Source organism: Penicillium solitum (genome assembly GCF_028829755.1).
Source record: "Penicillium solitum strain IBT 25940 chromosome Unknown utg000001l_segment0_segment0, whole genome shotgun sequence".
Classification (NCBI taxonomy): domain Eukaryota; kingdom Fungi; phylum Ascomycota; class Eurotiomycetes; order Eurotiales; family Aspergillaceae; genus Penicillium; species Penicillium solitum.
In genome coordinates this window covers 7,557,335-7,582,899 of record NW_027072121.1, presented here as the reverse complement: position 1 = coordinate 7,582,899, position 25,565 = coordinate 7,557,335, and the positions used below count along the sequence as shown (strand labels likewise).

Sequence of the window (25,565 nt, the reverse complement as noted above, 5' to 3'; positions counted from 1 at the left end):
GCTTTCTATTTTTCTGATTCTATAATTCCCAATTTTTCGATTCCACCATGTCGACTCTTGAGGACCTCGACGACCTTGAGCAGGAGCAGAGAGACAAGAAGCAAGACCAGAATGGCGATGGCAAGAAACCCCAAGGCGACGGCGATGCCAATATGGAAGACGCCGACAAAAATGATGAAGAAGAAGAGATGCTGGACGAGGATATCTTGAACTCAAGCACGGCAGACATCGTTACGCGACGGCGGATGCTGGAGAACGAGATGCGAATCATGAAAAGCGAGTTCCAGCGTTTGACACATGAACAAAGTACAATGAGGGAGAAGGTGAAGGATAATCAAGAGAAGATTGAGAACAACAGGTGCGGATTCCCTGGTCCCCGTATTCGCCGTTCTGCAAGCCCGCGGAGCTTGGTGGCCGGCTTGCGGATCGGCGAAGAGACACTTTGCTTTCAACAGTCTACTGACGTTTTCATCTGCGACTATCTAGACAACTACCCTACCTTGTTGGAAACGTTGTCGAGCTATTGGATCTTGATGTGGAGGCAGAGGCAGCAGAGGAAGGGGCTAATATCGACCTGGATGCCACCCGCGTAGGCAAATCCGCTGTCATCAAGACCTCCACCCGCCAGACTATCTTCCTTCCCCTTATTGGCCTTGTCGACCACGAAACACTGAGGCCCGGTGACTTGATTGGTGTCAACAAGGACTCATATCTCATTCTGGATACACTCCCGGCCGAGTATGACAACCGCGTCAAGGCAATGGAGGTTGACGAGAAGCCTACGGAGAAGTACACAGATATTGGTGGTCTGGATAAGCAGATCGAAGAGATCGTGGAAGCCATCGTATGGCCTATGAAGGAGGCAGAGCGCTTTAAGAAAATCGGCATCAAGGCCCCTAAGGGTGAGTTATTTCCCCCTTTCTCCTGCACTCCAAAGCTAACCTTATTTCCCTTCTGCAGGTGCTTTGATGTACGGACCCCCAGGTACCGGTAAGACACTTCTCGCCCGTGCCTGTGCCGCCGAGACAAATGCCACATTCCTCAAGCTCGCCGGACCCCAACTGGTGCAGATGTTCATCGGAGACGGCGCCAAGCTTGTGCGCGACTGCTTTGCCCTGGCCAAGGAGAAGGCGCCCTCTATCATCTTTATCGACGAGCTGGACGCCGTGGGTACCAAGCGTTTCGACTCAGAGAAATCCGGAGATCGCGAAGTGCAGCGAACCATGCTGGAACTCCTGAACCAACTGGATGGCTTTGCCTCAGACGACCGCATCAAGGTCCTAGCGGCAACCAACCGTGTCGATGTGCTGGACCCTGCCCTCCTGCGTTCCGGTCGTTTGGATCGAAAGATCGAGTTCCCCCTCCCGAACGAGGAAGCCCGCGCCAACATCCTGCAGATCCACTCGCGCAAGATGTCTGTCGAGGACAGCGTCAACTGGGCCGAATTGGCTCGCAGCACGGACGAGTTCGGCGGTGCCCAGCTCAAGGCCGTTTGTGTTGAGGCTGGTATGATTGCACTCCGGAAGGGTTTGAGCAAGATCGGTCATGAGAACTACGTCGATGCTATCGCCGAGGTCCAAGCTAAGAAAAAGGATACCAACATGGGCATCTATGTTTAGAGTAGACCATCTTGCTTTTTATTCCCTGATCCATACGCGTTCTCCTCTGCTTTGTTGCCTCTGTTATGTCTCGAGTCATCTCGTGTATGTATGCTCCCTCGGCTTGAATGGAAGCCGGTAATTCGTTATGCATGAATGGCGTGGACCTCTTATTACGATTTTCTTTATATATCTTCCAAGTAAATTGTGTTTGATCATTTACCATGATGATACTGTCTATATGGCGGGGGAGTAGTAGTCGTAGACAGACACTCAGATTCAAAACCCCTGTTTGATCACTGTGCATTGTAGCATATATCAAATAACTGCGACTATAATCACTTATGCATAGCGAATACCACAACAGCTTAGAGAATCCCCAGGGGCAAAAAAAAAAAACGATAAAAAGACACGCAAAGATGCAATGGTCATAAATCCATACCAACAACCGTGGCTCATCACACACACACACACACACCAACACACCTTCCACCATGAGTTTTGTATAATAAAAAAAGGGAACAGGAAAGGAGGAAAACAGAGAAAGCAAAGAGTCATTGAAAAAGAAGAAAAGACAATCTCATCAGAAAGCCCCCCGGTTCTAGATCTTAATTCTTACCCTGGGTATCCTTAAGAGTAACAATGCGATTAAGCACCAACTTCTCATCAGTAGACTCGCGATCAACAGCAAAGTACGCAACACGCATACCCTGGAATCGAATAGAGTACTTATTCTCACCAGGCTCCGTAACACCCTCCTCCTTAGGCCACGGCGCCGAGCGGGAGATATCCCGGAATCCAGTCTCGACCATGGCATCCTTGAAGATCTCCTCGGAGTCCGGGTTGATGTCGGCGAGGAAACCAGCCGGGTGGGCAGACGGATCCTCCGACTTGAAGAGCGAGTTGAAAGCACGAACCTCAGCACGAATGGGGCTGTTGTGCGCGGCCGACTCGCCGATCCAGTGGATGAAGGACTTGGGTTTCGTGGGGGCTTCGCCTTCGGCGGGCTTCTCGTATTTGGCGTGCACGCAGGTGACCTCGCCGGTGGCGGGGTCTGTTTCGAAGGAGGTCGCCGTGATGGGGTAGGGGGCTTTGAGGAGGCCGACGGTTTTGCCTGGGGCGAGGCGGAAGTAGTCTGGTGAGTCGACGGTGCGGAAGTCGGAGCGCTCGATGTAGACTGTCTTCGTGAAGGGGATGTTGTGGGTGCCGAAGGCTGGGTCCTTGGAGAAGGGGCAGTCAAGAAGCTCGAGGTGGTCTTCCGGGAGGTCGTCGATGATGACCTTGAGCGGCTCGAGGACGACCATCAGGCGTGGGACTGTGGTTTCAAGGTACTGGCGGACGGTCTGCTCGAACTTGGCGACCTGGACGTTGGTGGTGTTCTTTGTTACGCCGAGGTCGTTGACGAAGGCGAGGATCGCGCCGGGGGGCACGCCGCGACGGCGCAGCGCGATGAGCGTGTACAGGCGTGGGTCATCCCAGTCGCGCACATGTCCTTCCTTGACAAGCTGAATGATCTTGCGCTTGGATAAAACTGTGCCGGTGATGTTGAGACGGCCGTACTCGCGCTGGTTGGGGCGGTAGACCTCCAGCTTATCGCAGAGCCATTCATACGAAACACGGGAAAGCTCGAACTCGGTTGTGCACAGCGAGTGCGAGATTTCCTCAATGCTATCACACAAACAGTGCGCGAAGTCGTAGGTCGGGTAAATCTTCCACTTACCACCGGTGAGGTGGTGGTGCTTGTCCTCAGTGCCCATGATGCGCCAGGCGAACAGATCCCACATCTGCGGGTTCGGGTCTGTGATATCCTGCTTCATGCGAAGCGCTGCCTCGCCAGCCTTATATTTTCCGTCACGCATGGCACGGAATTCGGCCATGGACTCCTCGATAGGTCGTGTGCGGTGGCTGCATGAAAAGCGTTCTCCACCGCGCTGGCCGCCCTCGAGCTCACCACGCTGGGCCTTGATCTCGGATTTGTTGCAATGGCAGACATATGCGCCATCACGCTTGATGAGGTCCTCTGCGAGCTCGTAGAGGCGGTCGAAGTTATCACTGGCGTTGGTCTCACGCACAGGTGTGAAGCCGAGCCATGTCACAATCTCCCTGATGGCATTGTAGTACCGCTCTTCCTCGCCTTCTGGGTTGGTATCGTCAAAGCGCAGGATGCACTCTCCACCGTGGTGCTTCGCAAATCCAAAGTTGATTGCGATGGCCTTGCTGTGGCCAATGTGGAGATATCCGTTAGGCTCGGGTGGGAATCGCGTGCGGATCTTGGGGACGGTATCGGAGAGGGGTTTTTCCTGGTAAACGTCGTGCAGGAAGCCGACTTTGAACATAGCATCGGGGTCCCGGGGCGCAGGAGCTTCCTTAGCCTTGGGTGCCTTTGGCTCTCCCTTTGGCTTGGGCTGGTCCTGTCTTGCTAGCTTGGCCGCCGCTTTCTTGGCCGCTGCGGCCTCTTTCTTCTCCTGGCTCTTGGACTTCTTGGGTGGATCTGTAGGCTCGGTGGCCTCCTTGGGCCTCTCAGGCAGGTCGACGGGCTTTGCGGGGTCCATTGCGACGGATGACGATTGTGAAAGCGAAGGTGGGGGATATTTTTTTCTCAACGAGGGGCTCTTTGTATTCGATGCTTATCAGTTCACATTCGCTTATCGGTCCGATTTAGCCCGGGATGAGTCATCTTCTATACTGGCGGGCCCGGGCCTGGCGATCGTATTCAAGTGACTATACTTTGTACAACGTACGGGTGTAAGGCTATTTTTACATATAAAGGATACTGAGTCGTTTTATACGTTGGTCAATTATTACTATGTGGCCAATTTTGTACAAATATGATACAGGGAGTATGCAGACTCAAATGAGACAGGAAGAACAGGGCACATTAGCCTTCCACCGACGCGCAATGATACAACAATGAAAGATAGTTCGAATGACCAAGAGCCAAAGCACATTGAATTATTATGCAATGCCACCTCCATCCATCTGACACAGCAGTGCATGTATCATGGACCCTGTGCAATGAGATAAGAACCGGCGAACTGGATAATCAAAACGAGATAAGTAAAAGAGAATACAACAAGTGCGGGGTATATGGCGTAGAGTATACAAAAACAAGGAATAGAAGGAAAGAAAAAGAGAGGGTCGAAGAGTAGGAAGGATGGGTTAGAAAAGTTGTTTAACGTCAACGAGCTCTGAGTTGCCCGGACGATCACGCTCCATATGGAACCACCAGTCCCGGCCCGATTTGTGGTTCCACGTTCCAGTACAGGTATCTTTGTCCCAAGGCAAGGCCGAGCCCATTGCACTACTGATAGGCGTGATTGGTGTCGAGGGTGTCGTCGTTGGAGACGTACCCATCACAGACCGCCCACTCAAGCTTCCCCAGCCAAATCTGGAAATGGTGGACGCAGGCGACATGGGCTCCTCGGGAGGTGCGATAGAAGGGCTTCCGCCGCCGAAGCAATTGACGCCTACTCCAGCAGCATATGACAGGGACTGGTTCGAGGCTAACAGTTGCCTCCATCCAATCAAGCCACCGTCTGCCTCCTGGCCGGCGATATCAGGACGGAGGATGAAGTGAGGAATTGATGCGCCTGTTGCAGGATCCCGACACCCACTACGGCCCATCAAGGTTGGCATACGGAACTCATAGACCGTTTTGGGGCCGCTGTGGTCATTATCCTCATGTTTAAACCGCTCGCAGGCAGCCCAGATCCCGTAGTCGTCCATTTCCTGGTCGGGCTCTTCCTCGAACTGGGAGTGCTTCGCGTTATCCGGCACATATGCATCCGAATAATCTTGGATCAGAACTGGCATGCCGGCCTCGGTGTCCTTGGCGGCAATATCAATGAACGTCTGGGCACGGATTCGAGCTGAGGTCAGATTGTTCCCCGCTGGCAGAGCGAGCGGTCGAGTATTCACGGAACCGTGAGAGCTGCGAGGCAAGCTGTACCGGTCCGGTCGGAGTAAGGCTTGGCCTTTTAATATAGGCCGGCAGACAGCCTGGAGTGCACCTGGGGGCTCCACGTCGGAAGGTGCGCGGAGAGCTTCCAACTGAGGAAACCCAGCGGAGATGATGCTTTGGGCAAGATGATAGTTGGGGGTATTGGAGGGTTTTGTGGGTTTCTGGAAGGGGAGAGTATCAAGCTGGGTGAGGGCTGTGCCTGGGTCTGGGCATGCCACATCCCAGTGGAGATATTTTAGAGTCGATGAGGCCAGGATAGGCTGAAAGATCATATCTTCATCTGGCAGAGTTGGACACTTTTCGGTTTGGACTATCTTGAATCGTTCAAGTTGTCGTAGTGATGCAAGGATTTTAGAAACGACTAGCAGTGACTCGATGTTCTGTTCGACCAAGACGAGTGTCTTCAGGGAGAGTGATTCGGGTCGTGACGTGTACTGCGAGAGACCAGCGTCTGTAATCCCGGCCAGGTTCTCCAACCTTAGTGACTCCAATGGTGGCAGGCACATCAATGTGTTGTTATCAAAGGAGTCTTTGTTGAAGGAGGTGATGCAAAGGTTTCGCAATGAGGGAAGAAGATTGAAGATGCGTAGGGAGATACTAGGCTCCAACGAGCCATTTCCGTTCAACCCATAAAGCATCAGTGTCTCCAGATTTGCCCATGAGGTGTGATAATCCAGAAACTCGAACATTTGGGAGGGGCCCAGGCTCCCAGGGCAGGAGTCGTCGCGCGGGGACAGCTCCGATGCTTCTGCAGGCTCTCCCAAAACCCACGTATGCTCTTTGAGCTTTTTGCGGGTCGACAAGGCATGGGTCAGGCGATCGAATTCATGGTGATATGGGATAGACAAGCCTAACAGGCGCTCCAAGTTCGGACACACCATGACCACGGATGCTACCATGTCTCGATACTCCTGCCACAGCGTACCTTGTTTCATTGTGGTAAAGAGCAGGTCTAATTGAGGCACCCGCAGCTCGTATACAAGGTTGGCCAGTAACTTCCGCTCGCGGAGGGTTCGTCTCAGGAGCTTTAGACGACTCCCTCTCTTCAGACGATATTTCTTGAGTTGGGCCGGGGAGTCATTTCCGACAATGTGTATACTATTGTATCTAGCATGGCATGTTCAGTCAGCAAACAGTCCTTGTTTTTTTTTTATATGGATTTTTTTGGATAACCTTGAATTAATCAAGGGGAGACAGGACTCAAACTCACAGAGGTCCTCTAACAGCCTTTTCCCAAGAGCGACAGGTCAAGGCTAAGGCGTGTAAATCGCGTTGAAAACACGTGGTACATCCTGTCTGGTGCTGCCCTTTGTGTAACTCCTCTAAATGGTGGATTATCACTTCGTAGACCTCGTGCGGTAATCGACGTTGAATTGGTTCGGTTAACTTGGGAAGAGAATTGACAGAGTCGCATTGACGGTAAGATGAGGAGGGTGAGGATGGGGAATATGTGGTGGGCGCGGTGGAGGCGCTATAGTTGGTTCGGTAGGAAGATATCGAGGAGGTTCGGGAAGCACTTGAGTGAACGGAATAGTCGACGTGGTTCTCGGGTATAGAATTATAAGATACCACAGGGGTCTCTGTTCTAGTGGCGACAACACTCATTGTGAATTTACTTTCGCATCGGAGCAAACGATAGGAAAAAGCAAATTCAATTCCCAATAGGGAGGTGGAGGGGTTCGGGAATGTAGGGGGTAGTTTGAAAACGCGTAATATAGGGAGATCGGCAGGTTGTAACCGTTTTTATATAGTCAGAGCAACACGCGTCTTGAACAATCTGATCAAGAAAGGTGAAGAGAAAGAAGAGGAAGAATAGTAGGAATATCTGGAAAGTGATCACAAAGTAGCACGCCACGTTAGAAAAAGAAAAAAGAAAAAGAAAAAGAAAAGACAATGTCGGTCGATCTCCCCCACAACAGGAATGAGTTGAAGGTAAACCCGTGGACCTCCATCATTACGGAGTACACTGTTAGCCGTGCAGAGCGTGCCCAGCGGAGACGGGAAGGGGCGGTTCAGGGGTTGACATACGATCTTTTTTATATTCGATGCTGGAATTGTAGTTTTTTATTTATGTTACCATGTAGGAACTGATAAATTATATTTGTATATTATTCTCTAATATCCTAACATGCTAACAATACTATCAATATGAAATGTACCCAGTACATATGTAAGTAAGATGAATATCAAAAACATCCGAGTGTCAAGGGTTCGTGGCCTTGACCACACTATCGCCTATTTAGGTTTAACTCAGTGGGTCGTGGCTGAATTAGTCATCCGTTCTACCCCTTTTCCTGTTCCATTGTCTCTGTGCTTTTATATTAACGGGTTATATTATTAGTATCTCTTTGCTTTTAGGGCGATGGAGATTGATATGGATTACATTGACTGTTTCACATTATAGTGCTTTATATATAGTTCCAGATTATCCCCTTTCTATGTTGGATGTTGGATGTTGTATATCCAAACGGCCCATGCGTATATTATCCTGCAGGGCAATGAAATAGGCAATTAGGCACCTTTCTTACTTTTGACTTTGGATTGATTACTCCCCAATTACGGAGTATGGAGTACTGCATGGCATAAAGGGATCGACAGATGTATCACTATTGACCATATCAACTTTCCCCATCCCGAGTATAACCAGCCTATCGTATCACATAGTCTAACCCTTGGAAGGTGTGTCTATTATTATTAAACCTAAAAACTGGACTCAAGTCGACTAAACTCTCCCTACTTTGTACAATTTTCCTGATCAATATAGCAAGATCGGCAAATGGGCCACTCACTCCTCCTTCCTTGCAAAAGACTCAACGCGGAGTGCGGAGTAGTCCATCCTCATCATTCCTACCTTACATCGTATGTATGGCCAACTAAAAGCGGAACGTTCGGGTATGTATGTACATCTCAATCCACTCCGACAGATCGGAACGTGGAAGAGAATCACAGCTGAAACTCCGATCTGGTGGAGACGCACCGAGGGTCCAACTCCAGTACTGCGGCCAATTGCGCCATTGGATGTCATTGTGTGACGACTAGGGCTTGAGTGTGCCACTTTCGAGGTGTTCCTAATATTTGGAATTCCACATGGAAGATCCACTTATCCGCGTACCTGCATTACAATCGGCACAGGAACCAAAACCAAATATTAGACTTGATCACGTCGGAGAGGGTTCTGATGTCGGTATACTCAAGTAATGCAAAGTAGGTTTCTAATCTGAACTTCAATTCGTAACCTATATATATATATATATTCAGCGCTCTATATCTACAATTTGAAGAAAACTTTGGACGCTCGCTGTATCAGTAGTTCAATTATTTGTCACTTTATGCTACCTATAAGGCCAAAAGCATGATCACATCACTCCAATACACACATAATACAAGATCCACAAGGATCCGCAGTCACTTCCCACCCCTTTGTTCCAATCATAGAAATTGGCCAGCGTGATTCCCGCCGCCTTGGCGATTATTTCACAAGTGTCGTCACCCCCAACTCTATAGAAAGTGTTACAAGTCCCAACCATGCCACTCTGGGTCGGCGTTGGCGTAGCCACCTCATTGCCTTTGGTAGTTGTCGTCGGCTCGGTATCCACGCCCACGGCACTGACGCAAATGTAGTAATCGGGCCGAAGCCCGCTGCAGGTGGATCCTATGTCCGTATTCCATTTCGATAGTTGCTCAGTGGTGATCCCACAGCTTGTGGCGATCTTGCCACAGTCATCCCCAGATTTGACCTTGTAGAAGGCATCGCAGTTGCTCACCATTCCTGCACGTGTGGGAGTGGGAGTTACAATGCCACTTGCTGCTGTCGTGGACGTGGACGTGGTTGTGGTTGTGGTTGTGGTTGTTGGTTTAGGATCAACTCCGATAATGGATACACAGACGTAGTGGTTCACCAAGAGACCGGAGCAGTCAGCTTTGATCTCGGGGTTGTATCGGTTGAATTGGGCCATTGAGATCCCATACCTGTGAGCAATGTTTCCACATTTATCGCCATCGATGACCAAGTGGAAAGCATCACAGTTATTCACCATACCCGGGCGGATAGGAGTTGGAGTTGTGATGCTGTTTGCGGGGGTAGTGGGATTTGCGGTTATGGGTGTCGGATCAACGACAGTGGAAGCCCCTGGACTAGCTGAACTGGAAGCAGCTAGAGGAGAAGCCGCTGGAGTAGATGCTGCTGCATTAGCCGCCGCTATATTGGATGCCGCTGCACTAGAGGCTGCTGCACTAGCTGCCGCTATACTGGAAAATGCTGCACTAGAAGCTGCTGCACTTGATGCCGCTATGCTAGACGCTGCTTCATCGGACGCTGCTGCACTAGATGCTGCCGCACTAGATGCCGCTATACTAGAGGCTGCTGCACTGGACGCTTCCGCACTGGACATCGCTATGCTGGAGGCCGCCGCACTGGACGCCGCCGTGATGGATGTTGCTATGCTGGACGCCGCTGAACTGAACGCTGCTACACTGGACGCCGCTATGCTGGACGCCGCCGCACTAGACGCTTCCGCACTAGACGCCGCTATACTAGAGGCCGCCGCACTGGATGCCGCTGCACTAGAAGCCGCTGCACCAGACGCTGCTATACTAGATGCCGCCGCACTAGACGCCGCTGCGCTAGAGGCTGCTGCACTGGACGCCGCTGCGCTAGATGCCGCCGCGCTGGATGCCGCCACGCTGGATTCTGCTGCACTAGAGGCTTCTGCACTTGACGCTGCTGCACTAGAGGCTTCTGCACTTGACGCTGCTGCACTGGACGCTGCTGCACTGGACGCCGCCGCGCTGGATGCCGCCGCACTGGATGCTGCTGCACTGGAGGCTTCTGCACTAGAGGCTCCTGCACTTGATGCTGCTGCACTGGAGGCTGCTGAGCTGGAGGCTTCTGCACTAGGTGCCGCTCCGCTAGAAGGTGCCGCACCGGAAGTCGCTGGACTAGAAGCCGCTGTTGCGGTCGTGGGCGGAGGGTCAGACGTTCCAAACGCTTCAACGCAGTAGGAGTGATAATCGAGAAAGTTGCCGCAGCTCGCTGTTATAGAAGGGTTCTGTTCAAACCAAACGAATATCAGTGCAATGAACACGCATTAAGATGGTAACACGAACTAACCCATTGTAGGAACTCTTCCATGCTAATGCCCCAACTGGACGGCATGTCCTTGCAGGCAACTGACCCATCATTATCCCACCACCACGAACAAGACAGAGTACTTCCCGAGTCGTGCGGGAATTTAGGTATCTCGTCCCTTCGGAGCTTTGTTCCGGCAGCAAAGGCGCTCGTGATCCCAAACAGACCCAAAAGGGCGGCGCACATCTTGCCAACCATGTTGGAAAAAGCTTAATCGCAAATAAGGAATCGATGCTAAAAGTTAATCGGATCAGGTGAATACTTGGCCAACTTCTCTGGTATTTATGTGGAAGGCTTGCCTAGATCTGGCTCATATTAAGATGGATTAGGGTAGATCGGCATGAACGTTAAAAGATGAATGTTTAATTGGATTCCGAGGTTCTCTGCTATAGATCTGAGGTATGCCGATAAGAGCTCACAGTCTGTACATCTGCTTGTAGATCAGTATAATTAGAGTTTTTAAGTTGCATTCTGTTCAGAGTAGAAATTCTCATGTTGGCTCAACAACGGCCAAGTATTGGCTATAAAAACCGCCCAAGACCGGCTCGGATTCGCTTACGTATGCAGGTCATGCAAGGTGGAATTCCACCGCCCTGGTAATCATAGCATTCTGCGGGAATCTCCTCGGTTAGATCTGAGGGATATATACGAAGGCGTAGAAGCAGAAGATATACCGATATCCACTTTGAAAACGATATGGTCGTCGAAGGAATTTGTGTCGCTTTGCTGTGATGTATCAGAGATGTAAACACACAGATAATCTTCCTACTTGATTGATTGATTGTTTGTTTTCTAAAGTTTCCTTGCTCTCTTGTCTTCCTGAAATCCTCTGCTCGGTCTCAATCCAACCTACAGAATGCTTAAAACTAATATGGTTCCGTTTGGCTTTTTGCTTTTTGACTACCACTGAGATCGGTCACCAACATTCCCGCAAGCAACATGGAACATGGGATCCCAATTCGCCCCTTTCAACAAAGCAACAATATCGTTTTCTTATCGAGTCATGTCTTTCTTGATGATCGTGGCTTCGTCTTGGCAAATATGGCCGCAATGTAACCCCAGGGCCCCTCTCTCTTGCCCTATATGGCTACCAAGGGAGAAATAGCAATACCGACGAGGAGCGGGCCTCAGATGGTCAAATAACGGGTGCTTTCTGGATATGGACGTGGTTCCGACGGAAAGATGACGAGGCAAGCCAAGCTGCCACCGATGTCGCATTCAAGCGCCTGCGCCTCATTGTCATGCAAGATGGCGACCCAAATGGGATAAATTCGTGCCTAAAGGAATAGTATATCTTTGAGAATAAGGAAGAATATGGCCCTAGTAGTATCACTCCCCGAAGGGCATGGAAGTTTACATGCATGGGAAGAATGGTTGAGATCCATCCATACATACGTATGAGCTTAATATCAGCGGATTTGGTCAGATCCCAAATAATCACAATCCCGCAAGGTTTATTCATTCACTGCAAGTAATTCAGTTGATGCAGCCTAAATGCTGCTATCGGTAATAATAATACAGTTGGGTCGGGCCATAGAAAATAAAGCGAAATCTACTCGTCACTATCCTCTTCAGTGCTAGAAACTTCATCTTTCGAACTAACACTCCAAAAACCCCATGGTCCAAAATGGATGGCCGTGCTTTCACGTTTCTAGAAAGAAGTCGGAGGAGAAGGTTGTTATCATCGGGGCGAGACAGATCGAGGTTTAGCGATAGCCACTCGGCCCTAGGAAGGAATGTGCATATCAGAGGTGGCGGCGTTCTCTCTCTCTTTTTCGCGGCGTGCTCGCTTGCGTCGGCGCGCGGCTATATTTCCGAAGGAATCAAGAATTCCGTACATCAATTTCCATGAGATGAGGCGTAGCTTTGCCTCGTCTTGTGCCGGTAGGTCTTGGTTTGGGAAAGGCCTGCCGTATGTGAACGTGTCTCCATCGAAATCTGCCTCGGGGTCACCTGGTACGCAGTATCATATGGTCGAGCGGGGTGAAACGCTAGGTCTGGGAAGTCGTGGTTACTGGCACAGACACGCTCAGTGAACCCTTCCAGGTCCTGCAGACGGCAGTACGCAAGGTCTTTCTTATCCTTGGGTTGGTAGACTAGCGCATAAGCAGTCCTAGGTACGATGCTAGGTTCCAACTTCCGCGGAGGACGTAAAAAGCCTTGTAAACAGGGAATCAGGGTAGGCCATTAGCCCAGATGATCATTGAGGGGTCCAATGGAATACGTGAGGTCCGGATGTCTCCATGCTGGTCGAAGTCTGCCTGGAATCGTGAACTTCCCTGGTGTGGTGTCATAGTGCAGATGCAGTAGAAGATTCCTTCGTCCGTCAGTCGGACGTAAGACAGGGCAAGACGCGCCTCTTGCTTGACATTGTGCCAGTAATTGTGGATAGAGAAGTGAAACACCATCCAAGTCCACCGGCTGACGGTCCTGGTCTCTTCCCATTGCGCTGGCCGTCAACCGGGTGAGACATGTTCGCATTGTCCCAACGTAGGGCGTACAAGATGGATTCGTCGTAGAAGCCGCAAAGTGCGAGTGCGAAAGTTCGTTCGGTGTGAAGCGCGTAACGTGTCAGGGTTGTCTTTGGCGGGGCAGGCAGTTTTGGTTTCGGGTTTTCGGTGGTCCATCTGCCTTCAGGTGGAGTGAGAGGCGCAGCGAGCAGTCCCAGGTCGCTATCGTCGGCGATGTCATCGGCGAGTGGCCCCGTATGGTATTCGGCGGTGGCGGTTAGCAATTCGTCACCGGCATCCCATCAATAGTGGCGGCGTCGTCAGTTATCATCGGGCCTACTGCCCGCAGCCCCGTCTTGCACAAAGCTATACTCATGGCCCATCTCCTCAACCAGCGCCAAACGCATATTGTGCGGGAGATATCTCCCCGCGGTCCCCCAAAATATATAATATGACATCACCGCCCCCAACCTTCCAAGGTTGTCTTGGATTGAATTCAGAAATTGTGGGGATAGGAGAGGCCTCAAGGTGCGCGATTTTTCTATTTAGCACAGGATCACACGAAGATGTGATGGACTGCCTGATAGCAACATTGAAGTTGTGGAGAATATGGCCCCTTTTACCCCGAAAATTGTATAATGAATGAAAATGGCCCGTTGTTTGCTGATCGGCCCCCGAGGACGTTTCTTAACTTGGCCTTCTTATTCCTCCCTCTTAGTCTATTGACATTCTCTCGTCTATCTCCCCAAATATTCAAAATGTCAGACAACACCCGCCTACTCCCTAACAAATCTCACGATGAGCGCCCCCGAAAGCCATACAACGTATACTACACAATCCCATACTACAAACTATTCTTCTACTCATACACCTTCATCGGATCATTCACTTTTGCCTGGATAACCGACTGCCTCCCAATAGTCGGCAAAGCATGTCTCTGGATCGGGTTCGCTATAACATGCGGACTACTGATCGCCATACACCCATCGATCTGCACCGAGCGGATAAGAATAGATGAGACAGGAAAGCCGGTTAGAGTACGTCGTCCGCTGATTGGGTTCAAAAGATACGAAGTCGCCTTAGACGTCGATGGCATTAATAATGGGCTGTATGATGCTACGGATGGGAATACGGACCTGAGAGTTCATGATGGGTGTCGGTATGGGTATGCTAGGATGCGGATATAGAATGTTTCTGGAGGGGTCTGGTTGAGATACTGTGATGATTTGAGTATTAGATACCTTGAGTGCCAGCCGTTATCCGGTACACGTACATATGTGGAGGTATATTTCCGGCTTTCGTATACTAAATTGAGGCATAAAGGTGATTGTACCGTCTGCAAATAGGCCATTGCAAACAGAGCTATACTGCATAACAAGCCAATGTCATTGACTACAATATTTCCCGTCCAAATGCTCAGGGCTAATGCTACCTCGGGTTATTTTCTGATAGTAGCCTCAAAAAGACTACCAATCGGCCACAAGAGAGCTAGCTTTCTCCTCCAGGCTCCCAGGTAAATAATCCGGTATTTCTACGGCACAAGACCTAGCCCGGTGATATTATTTGATTATTCTGAAAGTGGTTTAGCGTATCTTGGCACCGGGGACAGAAAGACAATCAAAGAGCGTACTGTACCTAAATCAGGTATCCTGACTAATTACTAGTATAGGAGTCTCAATACCCTCGTCCTATCCACGAATCGAGTGAAAACCTAGGGAAAACTTGACCTGACAGAGCCTTAAACGGTCGAATCGACCTACCCGATAAGCTATAGATGTTGAAAGACAAGTGTCGTGCTTAATGACCGAGAATAAACACAAGCAACAAAGGATATAATTAGTTGATCACAATTTCGCCTTCTCCTTCCCCTTCCCCTTCCCTTCCCCCTCATCTCCCCTAAACCGATAAACAATATCCCCAAAGCTCCCCGTAGGAAAGACATAAAACCACCTCAAGTCCACATTCCCAGTATTGACAATCCCATGCTCAGCATCGGAAGGAATAAAAACTGTACTCCCAGCCCGCACTCTGCTCACAACTCCGTCGATAGTCACATCGCCCTCGCCCTCCAGAATATGATATATCTCAGCCTGCGTGTGGCGGTGCGCACACAGGTGGCCGGTGTCTGGTGGACATGTTGCTATTCCTGCGCAGAGGTCTGTGGACTCTGTTTGCGGGGATGAGATCAAGGTGTGCCAGGATACATCGCCGTGAGTTGGGATTGGGAATGATTCTGGGGGTATTGTTCGCGTGTAGGATGAAGGGAGGATTGTTGGTTTTGGTTTGGGGGTCATTTTGAAGTTGGAGTATGTATGGGGGGATTCTGCTTGAGGGCGAAGGGGAGGAGGGGGGGTTATACTTGATTACATTATTTTTCTGTTGGATTGCACCTTCCTATCTACAAAGGAAGTGGCAGGTTGGGAAGGAGCAGAGTTGTCAGGGAAATATTTTCTTAAAAGAGAAAGTAGGTCCCGAACATCCACGGATATTCTAGACCCTCAGATTGCATGAACAGATAGATCGAATCGTAGAGAGAACAGGATTCGTGCAAATTTAGATTTAGTATCATTATTGGTTGACAGCAGACAAATCTAGGTAGGCCTCTACCCATATGCTGTATTATATGTTCCTAGATGAGGTACAAAAACCCGAACCCAGACAAGGCAGTCGATGACATTCTATGGGAAAACAGTATTCTAAGAGAAAAGAGAGCCTCGGAAGAGTAGCAAATTATTCCACCGCAATAATGGAAGGATTGGATGGAAGAATCTGACATTCAATTGGAACAGCACATCCGTCCTTCCCCATGCAAATGTGTAGACGTAGATCGGGCCCCATGAGATGGCGATACCAGTCGCCAGTCTTAACGCCATGAAAATGGAACTGGAATAAAACCTTCTGCTACCACTCGGTTATCCCCGAATCTGGGTAGCTTTGATCAAACCTGGACATGCAAAGAAAAAGAAAAAGCCGTGAGGAAAGATCCCTCGAATTACCACCGTACCGTGTTGGAACAGTAAACTCCACGGAATGAGGAAGCAAAGGTAGAAGCAGGAGAAGACCGGAGAAAAGACACTCAATAGAAAAGAGCAGGTATCAAAATTTAGGACATCGATCCCAGATGGAGAATAAAATTATCGACACTGCGCCGGAGACGGGATAGAAGACAAAGACAACCTTGAAAAGAGAGCTCGCTTTGACTAATCGCCCCAGAACATGATGACTGACAATAAAGGTGCACAATGAAGATTACCCAAACCCAACTCCACCAAGCACGCAAGAATCCCCCGGGGTTTCCTCTAAAACGGAACGTGAAGAAACTGACCGAAACCCCGGGGGGAGGGGGTATGTGACTGGGAACTGGTTGACGAAACAAACGAGAGGGTAGTGATCATAAAGAGTAGCGAGGCTCAAGATTAGTACCACGAGTGGTCCATGCCACGATCGCAGGATGATCACCGTCTCAACCAGGCGTTCGGCAGAACAGCAAACAGACTGAAAGGATAAAGGAAAGGAAGTGGGGGCAAAATCCGCAGAAACACCAGAATGAGGAAACGGGAATCAGAAACAAGACAAAAGCAAGTGGGAATGGAAACGGAACCCCATATTTGCGGGTTGGAAGTGATGCAATCCGAGGGCATGTACAAGACACAAGACAAGAAATCAAAATGTATGCCAGATCAAGACTCCAAGATCATGCAGTAGGAGAGGGAAAGAAAAAAGAAAACGTAATCACATGTCAAAGGTATCATCAACGTTGAAAATCCCGGGTTCCGTGCCGTCCTGAGTCTTGTGGACGCCTGTCATGCGCTGGTCGACCGAGTTGCCCGACTGGTGGCCTCGTTGCCAGTGATCGTCGCGCATGGTGTCCTCTTCCATATGATCGCTGTCGTCCATAAGATGGTGGTCAATAGAGCTCTCATTCACGAAGGTGAAGCCCTTGAAATTGGCTTGCATCCCCGGGGATAAGGGAGTGGAGGCTGGCATCAGGCCGTTGGCGAGGTTTGCAGCGCGGAGATTGAGCGAGTTGTTCAGCTCCATAGCATTTGTGAATTCGGGATCGAAGTTCGATGTGTCGGTTTCAGACTGCAGCTGCGGCTTGAACGGAGGAATCACTTCCTTGCGGCACAAGGTATCCCAGTTGATGTCGTGGAAGAATGGGTGTGCCATTAGCTCCTTAGCATCGCCATTGGCGCCCAGTCGATGCTTTGGATTCCGGTTCAGCAGGCCTTTGACAAAGTTTCTTCCCTCAGTGCTAAGCGCATCACGGGGGAATCGGACTTTGCCGAATGCGATATTCTTGTACATCTGCTGAGTGTCCTCAGCGTAGAACGGACTCCAGCCACAGCACATCTCAAAGACCAAGACACCCAGGGACCAGAAGTCGACCATCTTTGTATATCCTTGCTCATCGAGCAATACTTCCGGGGCCAGATATTCAGTGGTACCACAGAATGTATTGGTGGTGTCATTTTGGGACAGATTTGCCTTGGATAGACCGAAATCACAGAGCGCAATGTGACCGTTGGCATCCAACAGAATGTTCTCTGGTTTGAGATCCCGATATACGATGTCGTGGTCGTGCAGATGTTGCAGAGCCAGAATCAACTCGGCAATGTAGAACTTCGCCCGTGCCTCCTGGAACCGACCCTCGCGCTGTAAGTGCCAGAACAGTTCGCCGCCCGACATGTAATCCGTAACTAGATAGAGATCTGTCGGAGTTTGGAAGGAGAACTTCAACCCAACAATAAACGGAGAGGCAGTCATCGCAGTGCGTACTAAGATATTGCGCTCTCCGAGCGTATGTATCACCTCCTTCTTCTGGATGATGACCTTCTTAGAGAGGACCTTCATCGCATAGATACGTTGTGTGTCCTTCTTCTTGACCTGATAGACCTGTCCGAAAGTTCCTTTGCCGATAAGTTTGAGAACGAGGAAGTCATTCGGTCCGACCTGCTTTCGATCTGTCTTTTCGAACTTCATATCGAGGTGAATTTCTCCAGACACTTGGTTGTCGCCGGCACCGCGCGCGACCAAGGGGAACCAGCCTTCTAGTCGACTGTGATCTTCCTTGAGGTTGATGCAGAGGCGTACGTGACCCAAAAAAGCTTCTTGGTTGTTGCGGTCATATACTGTGACATCAAGTTCTGACTGATCTCCCATGACATCACTGAACAGAACGTGTTAGTGATCCAAGTGAAGGAGCTGGGCTGGGGTAACATACAAAGTGGCCTCGTGATCCCAGTGCGGGTCTGTCACGGGCGTCCGCCCCCTGTGATCACCCTCGACAGCACTGTTGTGAGAGCTAGATCGGGTCTTCAACGGAATGGCCATGGGCCGACCAGCAGCCTCCTCGGCATCTGACTCCAGCTGGCGCCGTTTCTTTTCCTCCTCGCCGTCACGAGCACCTTTGGAGATGTACTCATTCCATTCGAATACACACACCACATACGGATCGAAACTTGGCCGCAGTCCTCGACCATCGGTGATCTTCACAAACAATTTACCATTGATCGGGCACGTCGGCGCGCCGTTGGCCGGGGATGTTGATGTTGCAGGCGCAGTCTCAGTCTCGGTCTCGGTCTCAGACTTGGGCTGAGATGGGAATGCTTCGTCGAGTTTCATAGTGATCTCATCCGTGGAGCTTTCCATATCTTCCGGCTTTGTCTCGGGCTGCGGAGTCTCCTGCGAGCTCTCTTGTGGGGCGGAAGTGGTGGTCTTTTCCTGGGCGGTTGGGACCTCGTTGGACATGGCCCGGGGGGTAAGAGGCGGGGTATTCTTAAGACGCGACCCATCGGGCGCGTTTTCAGTTAGCTTGGCTAGGTTCTCAGAAGATATTGAGACATGCGGTTTCTCATGGTCGAGGAGGGGAGCTTCGGACAGGGAAAAGGAATCTGGAACAGGAGGGAGGGATGGATTGGAAAAATGCGTGGCAAGAACGGGGTCGTCAGAGATGCTGGATACTGGGAGGGAGGTTTGACGGCGGGAAGGAGGGTCTTCTGGAGGAGTTTGTGTGGGTGAAATGAGGTAATTCTTCAGCGTTGTAAAGATAGAGGACACTCCTGGACTTGTCCCGAGTTCCATCTCATCCGACTCGTGCTGTAATAAGGAGTGTGGAGGGGTGTGCAGATTGGGGTGTTCCTCCTCCATCTTATCAGACCCATCTTCCTGCTCCATCATGACAAAGGACTCGGAGGAATCGGAGGAGTGTTGGGTATGCGCATTTGATTCAAGTTCCTCAGAGGGTTTCGACAGACATGACCATAACCGCGGCAGACTCGCTTTATCACCGGAGAAAGAACCAACCTGGAAGTAGTTGTGCATAATGGAAGGCAGACGCTTATCGACCGGATCAGGTTCAGGCGTTGCGATTCCAGTCGGCGTGGGGGTAGACCCATTTGACCTGATCTGATCTTGAGTATCGTCTTCCAGTCCAGAGCTATTGGGATGGAAGGTTAGCCAACGAAATGGTAGCTCTCCGTTAAAATCTTCAATTCCAAGCTTGTAGGCAAATTCCGACAAGGTCCGAGACGACAGGGGAGACACCGAGGGATTGAGAGAAAGCCTTGAAACACGATATTTCATGCAGGTCAACCCTAACAAGAACAGACTGTAATGCAATGCGGTGTGAGGGGATCGTGGACCCTCTTTTTCCCTCTTCAACCCCGCCTTTCAAGAGGAATGCCCAAGCCCAAAAAAAAGAACGAAAAGATAGAAGTTGACTCACTTCATTGTCTTTATGTCGTCGCCGTGCAACACGGGTCCACTCTGCGCAGCCATTGTGTTTCCATTCAAGAAGGTCGAAAAATGAGGGAGCGAGAAGTGGGGGGGTAAAGTGAAGTTGGAAAAAAGAAATGAGGATTTTTTGATGAGCTAAGGGAAGTTTGCGGGATGGATTTGAACCCGTTCGGATTTTCCCCAACCAGAAAAATGAACGTTTTAATTCGGTTTTTGTTCTTTTTGGGGGGTTTGGAAACAAAATCCAAGAAAAAAAAAAGGTATTCGATAGTTTTCTTTTTGGATTTAGCCCTGGAGAAGTGGGATTCTCTTCGGTAATATAAACCCCCACTGGAAAGATAAAAAAAAAATAGGCTTTCACTGATAGTCCATGTTTCCAGGCTGTGGTGTATACTTAAGGAGATATAAGCTCATACATAAGATATAAGGTATAATCTTATGGGATATAATCCAGCTGAAGCTGAAACTGAAGCTGAGTATAAAATGAAAGGTTCTGAAAAGGACCGGAACTAAAAATAAAAGGACATTGATCCATTCTTGTATTCTCTCCCGAGTCATCTACGCTTTATTGCCTAATTCGTATACTATGTCTGAAGAGGGGAAATGATAATGAGAAATGAGAAATGAAAAATGAAAAATGAGAAATAAGAAAATATTAGAAATCAGAAATACAAAATCAGAAATATAAAATACAAAATACAAAATACAAAATACAAAATGAAGAAAATATTAAAAAGACCAACGTCATGTGGAGACCCAAGATGAGTGGGTGACAATTGTTCAATAGCCCTAGGTATCAAGAGAATGGCCCGGAAGGGATCTATTTCCTCTTCCTTTGGTCCTTATTTCCCTTATTTCCCTTCTAGTTTCACTTTCCAGAATGTGAAGAAAACAAGATTATTGCATTTGCAGGTCACGGTCACTAGTCCGAATGACATTAGGCTCCCCAAGAACATGTGGCTATACCTTTTCAATAGAGGCTGAGAGGATTTCGCCTCTCAGCATGCGCCTTTTTCTTCTTTGGTTACTACCTAGGTATTTCTTTTTTTTTTCTCTTATCGCGCTCCCAATCTCTATCTCCACTCTCACAGCGGGGTATCTCATTATTGCATCTGATGACAACATCGGAGTATCCGATGTAGCGATAGACCGCTTCTCATACAACTATTCGGATGGTTTCGATGTTCTACCCAGGAGTAACTATATATATATGACTCGAGGTAGTACATTGTATACATTTTAGTCTATCGGTACACTACCAATCAAGGCAAAAATGAAATCCCTGAATGATTTTTTTCCCCATGAAATAATCAATAAAATTGATCGTGAAACCCATAGATCGAATTCCGATCCACACATCGCGAGATCGGGACAACCTTCCAGCTTTCAATATGGCCCGGGCCTAGCTCTCAGCTCCCCTTGCATTTGCATACCAGGTGAAATGTGAGATATGTTGTGGTCGCAGTGGGATGCTCCCAAGACCTCCACATGCGTCATCGGGGCGCGCCGTGAGGTCCCAGCCTCTGCGATAACATGTGGTTCGGCGGATTTAAGACCCGGGTCGTGCGTGAGTGATGTACGTGCCACAGAAGTGAGCTTGCTGCAACTGTACACTGTACAATAATGATTGTAGACAGGAAAAGAGACACTAGAGAGCTATCGCCGATCTCCGTTTTGGCCCCTCAGCTTATAGTATCAATGCCCTCGAATAGGTGGGGGATAAAGAGGTGATCGACGCTTACCTTCCGCAACCTCCCTTGAGTTTATGTATGTAGTATGACGAATAGTATGCTATGGAAATAAAGATCCAGGATGTTGGTTCAAGGATGATATCTGATTTCCTCATACCCTGAACTTGCATGAGACAAGTGTGTATTAATTTGCATTTACTATGGGTTCGTGCGGTTCATACTCGAATATTGGGCATCTCCAACCTTCGTGGTATGCAACCTTGTTGTACATCGGTGTACAGCCGAGAGCTGCATGATTTCAATGTGCATTTTCCGTTATGCACAAGACCGAGTCCGAGTTTGGATTGAATTTGTAGGTCATCTGCACTGGGGAATGATCTGCGGGCTTGTACTCCATATGTTGTACAACAAAGTAAGCACCTTTGAAAGTCACTCAGGTTGATTTCTCTCAAGCTTCAACTGTCCGCAGAAATTATACTGATCAGATTGAAAATATTTCCGGGGGACGTTGTTGTATTAACCATTCGGGTTTCCCCGTTTGCTGGGCCGAAAAAATAAACTATATCCTTTAATACGCTACATATTATGTTAATCGAATTTGTTGCTAGTAGAGCCAATTCAGATATCCATAAACAACCTGGTCCAAGCGGTGCCTCGCTACCGCGATTGAAATATGTTCCTTCGTACCAAGCGACTTGGCTACTGACTCGGGATATGGTTTGCTCAAGCCTCCTAGGAAGCTCGAGTTAGGAGCTATCTCTCACATGTGATATTGGAGATTGACTGCACATAGAGGCACAGAATGAGGTCAGTGGTTACACAAGCAATTAAAGTATGCGTTTTGATGCAGTCGTCTCTTTGTTGGATAGATGCAATTGACACCCACTAGCGGCAATGCGATTCGGGAGAGAACGGTGCATTAAACGACCGGTGAGTATTTACGGGGTTCTGTCAATATGTAGATCCATAGATGAACTCATCTGAGCATTGAATCCCCGCACTTCCATACTGGATAATTACGGGGTAACACAAAGCCCGAGATGCTGTCCTATGCGGGCAACCTATGGTATCAATTCAAGATGGGTATTTGAGACGGCAATGGCGGTTGGGAGTCTAGAATTGGAAAAGAACGAATATCGAGACACAATCAGAAAGCAGGATGTTTTGCCGATCAACGGCCAGGCAGATGTGCAGCCCGAAATGCTCCGTTGGGGTAAGAACGAGCGTATGACATCATATGCGATGAAATGAGTTTGCCTTGTTTGCATCATTTCATGTTTGCCGTGTTTGCAGCTCGTAGGTCCCCCGGAAAAACTTCGGCCCTTCGCAAAACAGCTATTCCTCCCCATTTGCGCTTCCCCAGCATATCGACCAACCATCGACAAAATGCCACGAAAGCTAAGGGCGGCCGCCCAGGCGGCTGCAAAGTCGATAAGTGAGTTGATCCCAACCACGTTGTTGGCCCGCACCTGCCACAAGCACCCGTCCCTTCCACCATGCATTGAATTTCACGCTCCCCTTAAGACGCGTTTGCGACTAACAAACCTTAGAAAATACACCTTCAGTTCCAGATGGCTCTGATGAGGAAATGGTCGATGTTCCTTCCTCCCACCCCTCCTCCCCCGTAGCCGAACCAGAAGACTCCCCCGAGAAGGACTCCGATGTCGAACCGGAGGCTGAACCGGAATCTAAACCTGAACTTGAACCCGAAGCCGAAAACGCAGAAGTTCAGGCCCCCGAAACACCTGCCACACCCAAGCCAGAGGAAGAATTGAGTGTTGCGACCCCCGCAGAAGACTCGATTCTTGCCGACACAGACAACACACCTTCCTACGGGCCTGGTCGCCCATCGCTTCCCCCTCGCGGCAAGCGTCGCATTGGTCGCCCACCCAAGAACCCTCGGCCTGAATGGGATCCGGCTGACGGCGACCCACCACTTCGAGTCACCACTCCAGTCAAAAGACGCCGCGGTCGCCCTGCTGCTAGCGGTGGACGCTGGGCACGCAACCGCGGCCCCTCCCATCTTACCCAGGTGCCTGTTGACAAGGAAGGAAACATGATGGATGTGATCAACGATGAAGTGTCGATTCCGCCTGACCCAATCGGCGCCACTAAGGTCGACGAGAATGGCCACCTACAAGGCGGACGTGAGTATCGGGTCCGTACCTTCAAGATCCTTGGTCGCGGAGACCGCCTCTACATGTTGTCGACTGAACCGGCCCGCTGCATTGGCTTCCGTGACTCGTACTTGTTCTTCCAGAAGCACAAGATGTTGTACAAAATTATCATTGATGATGATGCCAAGCGTGATTTGATTGAACGCGATCTTATCCCCCACTCGTATAAGGGACGAGCCATTGGTGTTGTCACCGCGCGATCAGTGTTCCGTGAGTTCGGCGCAAAGATTATCGTCGGCGGCAAGAAGATCATCGATGACTATGACGAAGCTGCTGCTCGCGAGCGTGGCGATGTGGAGGGCGAGTTGGTCGTTCCGGAAGACAGATTGCCCGGGCCTGGAGAAACTTACAACAGGAATCAGTATGTCGCCTGGCACGGCGCAAGCAGTGTTTATCACACAAATGCGCCTGCGGCCCCGCTTGTTGGCGGAAAGCCAGTTGATACCAAGAAACGCCGTGTGCCAGTCACAGATGACAACTGGATGCTCGAGCATGCCCGTGCTGCAAGGTGAGTTTATATTTGATAGCGAGTAACACATTGGGGCCTGTCCTAATACATATCACAGCAACTTTAACTCAAAGCTCGCCGAAATGCGCCGTGCGAATCTGGGTGGTGTGTACGATGTTCACACCAATATTATGCAGCACCCGAAGATCATGCAGCCTACCCATGCCCGCTGGGAGCGCGTTGCCCCAATTCCGGCATCCGCCCCGACCGAATTGGCGACGAATATGAACTCACTGAACCTCTCCAACGGAAGCTCTCCTTCCAGCCATGAAAATCACACCTCCCACGAAACCCAAGAATCGCACGAGCCTACCACTGGCGAAACATCCACCGAGAGCCCCGCCACAACTTTCCCCTCTGTTCCCGCCCATCTCCACAATCGTTATGTCATCCAGGATATCGTCTATGAATCTCCACCATATTCAAACATGGGCATCCCGGGCCCTGACGGTGATGTGCACGATATTGGACCCAACGGCCTGGTCACAGTCGCCAACCCCGAGCATCCCGAGTTCATGACTCCAGAGATCCTCGAGTTGCTTCCCCCAGAGTGCAAGGAAGCTCTTGTTGACGCTGCGGCACAGGAGGTTGAATGGAAGTCCAAGTGGACCACCGAGACCACGGACGGCGAGCGTACTCAGCCAACCAAGAGCTACGCCTGGTACCCGTAAATCCTGTAGTTGATTTCTTTTTTTTTCTTGGGATTCCTGCGCGTCGGCGAAATTTATGGGTTAGCATGGGCTGGGTGGCTGGACATGGTAGGCGCAAGCCGCTGGAGTTTATTTTCCTTTCTTTCTGCTTCTGAGTCTGCTTTCGCTTTCTCGACATATGCCTGGGATAGATCTTTGCCTATCTCCATGATGTATTGACTGGTCTTTTTTCTTTTTCGGTCTTCGAAGCTGAGTCTTCATGTCTGGACTCAGCTTCGAGTGGCGGACATTTAGATAATAATGAACCAACTTTTTTCTACGACAACATTATGCTAGCGTGTTAGCTTTTGCAGGACCTTAGTTATAAATATCTTCTCTCTCCAAGGAGCCCTAAAAGCAATAGCCTCGTCCATATCTTCTAGCTGTATTATACTACCAATAACCAACAACTCAAATTATGAATAAGGCAAAACTTTAAAATTAATAACTTAGCTTACACAAGTAAATAAAAGAAAGAAAACCCGAAGTCATCTAAAACTCCATTTCAAAAAAAAAAGCAAAAATAAACATGAACCCAGGAGATCGAGGGAGCTGGCTTGAGAAAGGGTGTTGAGTGGAACAGCAAGATAGGCAAAGTGACAGAAGACAAGACAAGACAGATCAG

At 49.6% G+C, this 25,565-nt stretch overlaps 10 protein-coding genes across 10 annotated transcripts; 4 read left to right on the top strand and 6 right to left on the bottom strand.

The window, feature by feature from the left end:
- Positions 1–47: 47 nt before the first annotated feature.
- N7455_002896 (proteasome regulatory particle base subunit RPT5) lies at positions 48–1,619 on the top strand (the record flags this gene model as incomplete). The annotated part of the gene is made up of 3 exons (XM_040955283.2): positions 48–358; positions 487–902; positions 961–1,619. 3 exons carry the CDS (start codon positions 48–50, stop codon positions 1,617–1,619), a joined length of 1,386 nt encoding a protein of 461 aa, XP_040814344.1.
- A 587-nt stretch (positions 1,620–2,206) lies between these two features.
- N7455_002895 (glutamine--tRNA ligase) lies at positions 2,207–4,150 on the bottom strand (the record flags this gene model as incomplete). The annotated part of the gene is made up of 1 exon (XM_040955175.2): positions 2,207–4,150. One exon carries the CDS (start codon positions 4,148–4,150, stop codon positions 2,207–2,209), a length of 1,944 nt encoding a protein of 647 aa, XP_040814337.1.
- A 607-nt stretch (positions 4,151–4,757) lies between these two features.
- N7455_002894 (uncharacterized protein) lies at positions 4,758–7,164 on the bottom strand (the record flags this gene model as incomplete). Its single annotated transcript, XM_040955116.2, has 2 exons — positions 4,758–6,666; positions 6,770–7,164. 2 exons carry the CDS (start codon positions 7,162–7,164, stop codon positions 4,758–4,760), a joined length of 2,304 nt encoding a protein of 767 aa, XP_040814402.2.
- A 1,751-nt stretch (positions 7,165–8,915) lies between these two features.
- On the bottom strand, positions 8,916–9,515 carry N7455_002893 (LysM peptidoglycan-binding domain-containing protein; the record flags this gene model as incomplete). Its single annotated transcript, XM_040955265.2, has 1 exon — positions 8,916–9,515. One exon carries the CDS (start codon positions 9,513–9,515, stop codon positions 8,916–8,918), a length of 600 nt encoding a protein of 199 aa, XP_040814383.2.
- Positions 9,516–9,561: 46 nt separating this feature from the next.
- On the top strand, positions 9,562–10,560 carry N7455_002892 (uncharacterized protein; the record flags this gene model as incomplete). The annotated part of the gene is made up of 1 exon (XM_040955042.2): positions 9,562–10,560. One exon carries the CDS (start codon positions 9,562–9,564, stop codon positions 10,558–10,560), a length of 999 nt encoding a protein of 332 aa, XP_040814342.2.
- Positions 10,561–12,526: 1,966 nt separating this feature from the next.
- On the bottom strand, positions 12,527–12,981 carry N7455_002891 (uncharacterized protein; the record flags this gene model as incomplete). Its single annotated transcript, XM_065604378.1, has 2 exons — positions 12,527–12,846; positions 12,912–12,981. 2 exons carry the CDS (start codon positions 12,979–12,981, stop codon positions 12,527–12,529), a joined length of 390 nt encoding a protein of 129 aa, XP_065462869.1.
- A 914-nt stretch (positions 12,982–13,895) lies between these two features.
- N7455_002890 (uncharacterized protein) lies at positions 13,896–14,324 on the top strand (the record flags this gene model as incomplete). Its single annotated transcript, XM_065604377.1, has 1 exon — positions 13,896–14,324. The coding sequence occupies one exon, from the start codon at positions 13,896–13,898 to the stop codon at positions 14,322–14,324; it is 429 nt and encodes a 142-aa protein (XP_065462868.1).
- Positions 14,325–14,981: 657 nt separating this feature from the next.
- On the bottom strand, positions 14,982–15,431 carry N7455_002889 (uncharacterized protein; the record flags this gene model as incomplete). Its single annotated transcript, XM_065604376.1, has 1 exon — positions 14,982–15,431. One exon carries the CDS (start codon positions 15,429–15,431, stop codon positions 14,982–14,984), a length of 450 nt encoding a protein of 149 aa, XP_065462867.1.
- Positions 15,432–16,135: 704 nt separating this feature from the next.
- schA (serine/threonine protein kinase SCH9) lies at positions 16,136–20,206 on the bottom strand. The gene is made up of 3 exons (XM_040955233.2): positions 19,865–20,206; positions 18,362–19,576; positions 16,136–18,307 (listed from the first exon to the last, which is right to left on the bottom strand). The coding sequence occupies exons 1-3, from the start codon at positions 19,915–19,917 to the stop codon at positions 16,870–16,872; spliced, it is 2,706 nt and encodes a 901-aa protein (XP_040814303.2). The 5' UTR covers positions 19,918–20,206; the 3' UTR covers positions 16,136–16,869.
- A 2,746-nt stretch (positions 20,207–22,952) lies between these two features.
- Positions 22,953–24,922, top strand: N7455_002887 (uncharacterized protein; the record flags this gene model as incomplete). Its single annotated transcript, XM_040955145.2, has 3 exons — positions 22,953–23,001; positions 23,117–24,251; positions 24,310–24,922. The coding sequence occupies 3 exons, from the start codon at positions 22,953–22,955 to the stop codon at positions 24,920–24,922; spliced, it is 1,797 nt and encodes a 598-aa protein (XP_040814452.2).
- Between the last annotated feature and the right edge of the window lie 643 nt (positions 24,923–25,565).

What these genes read in the sequence shown, in the direction of transcription:
- schA (XM_040955233.2), bottom strand. Translation starts at nt 19,917, where the DNA reads ATGGCTGCGCAGAGTGGACCCGTGTTGCACGGCGACGACATAAAGACA. An exon ending in GACGACATAAAGACAATGAA is followed by an intron (nt 19,577 to 19,864) that starts GTGAGTCAACTT and finishes CCATCCCAATAG; the next exon opens with CTCTGGACTGGAAGACGATA. An exon ending in TGGGATCACGAGGCCACTTT is followed by an intron (nt 18,308 to 18,361) that starts GTATGTTACCCC and finishes CGTTCTGTTCAG; the next exon opens with TGATGTCATGGGAGATCAGT.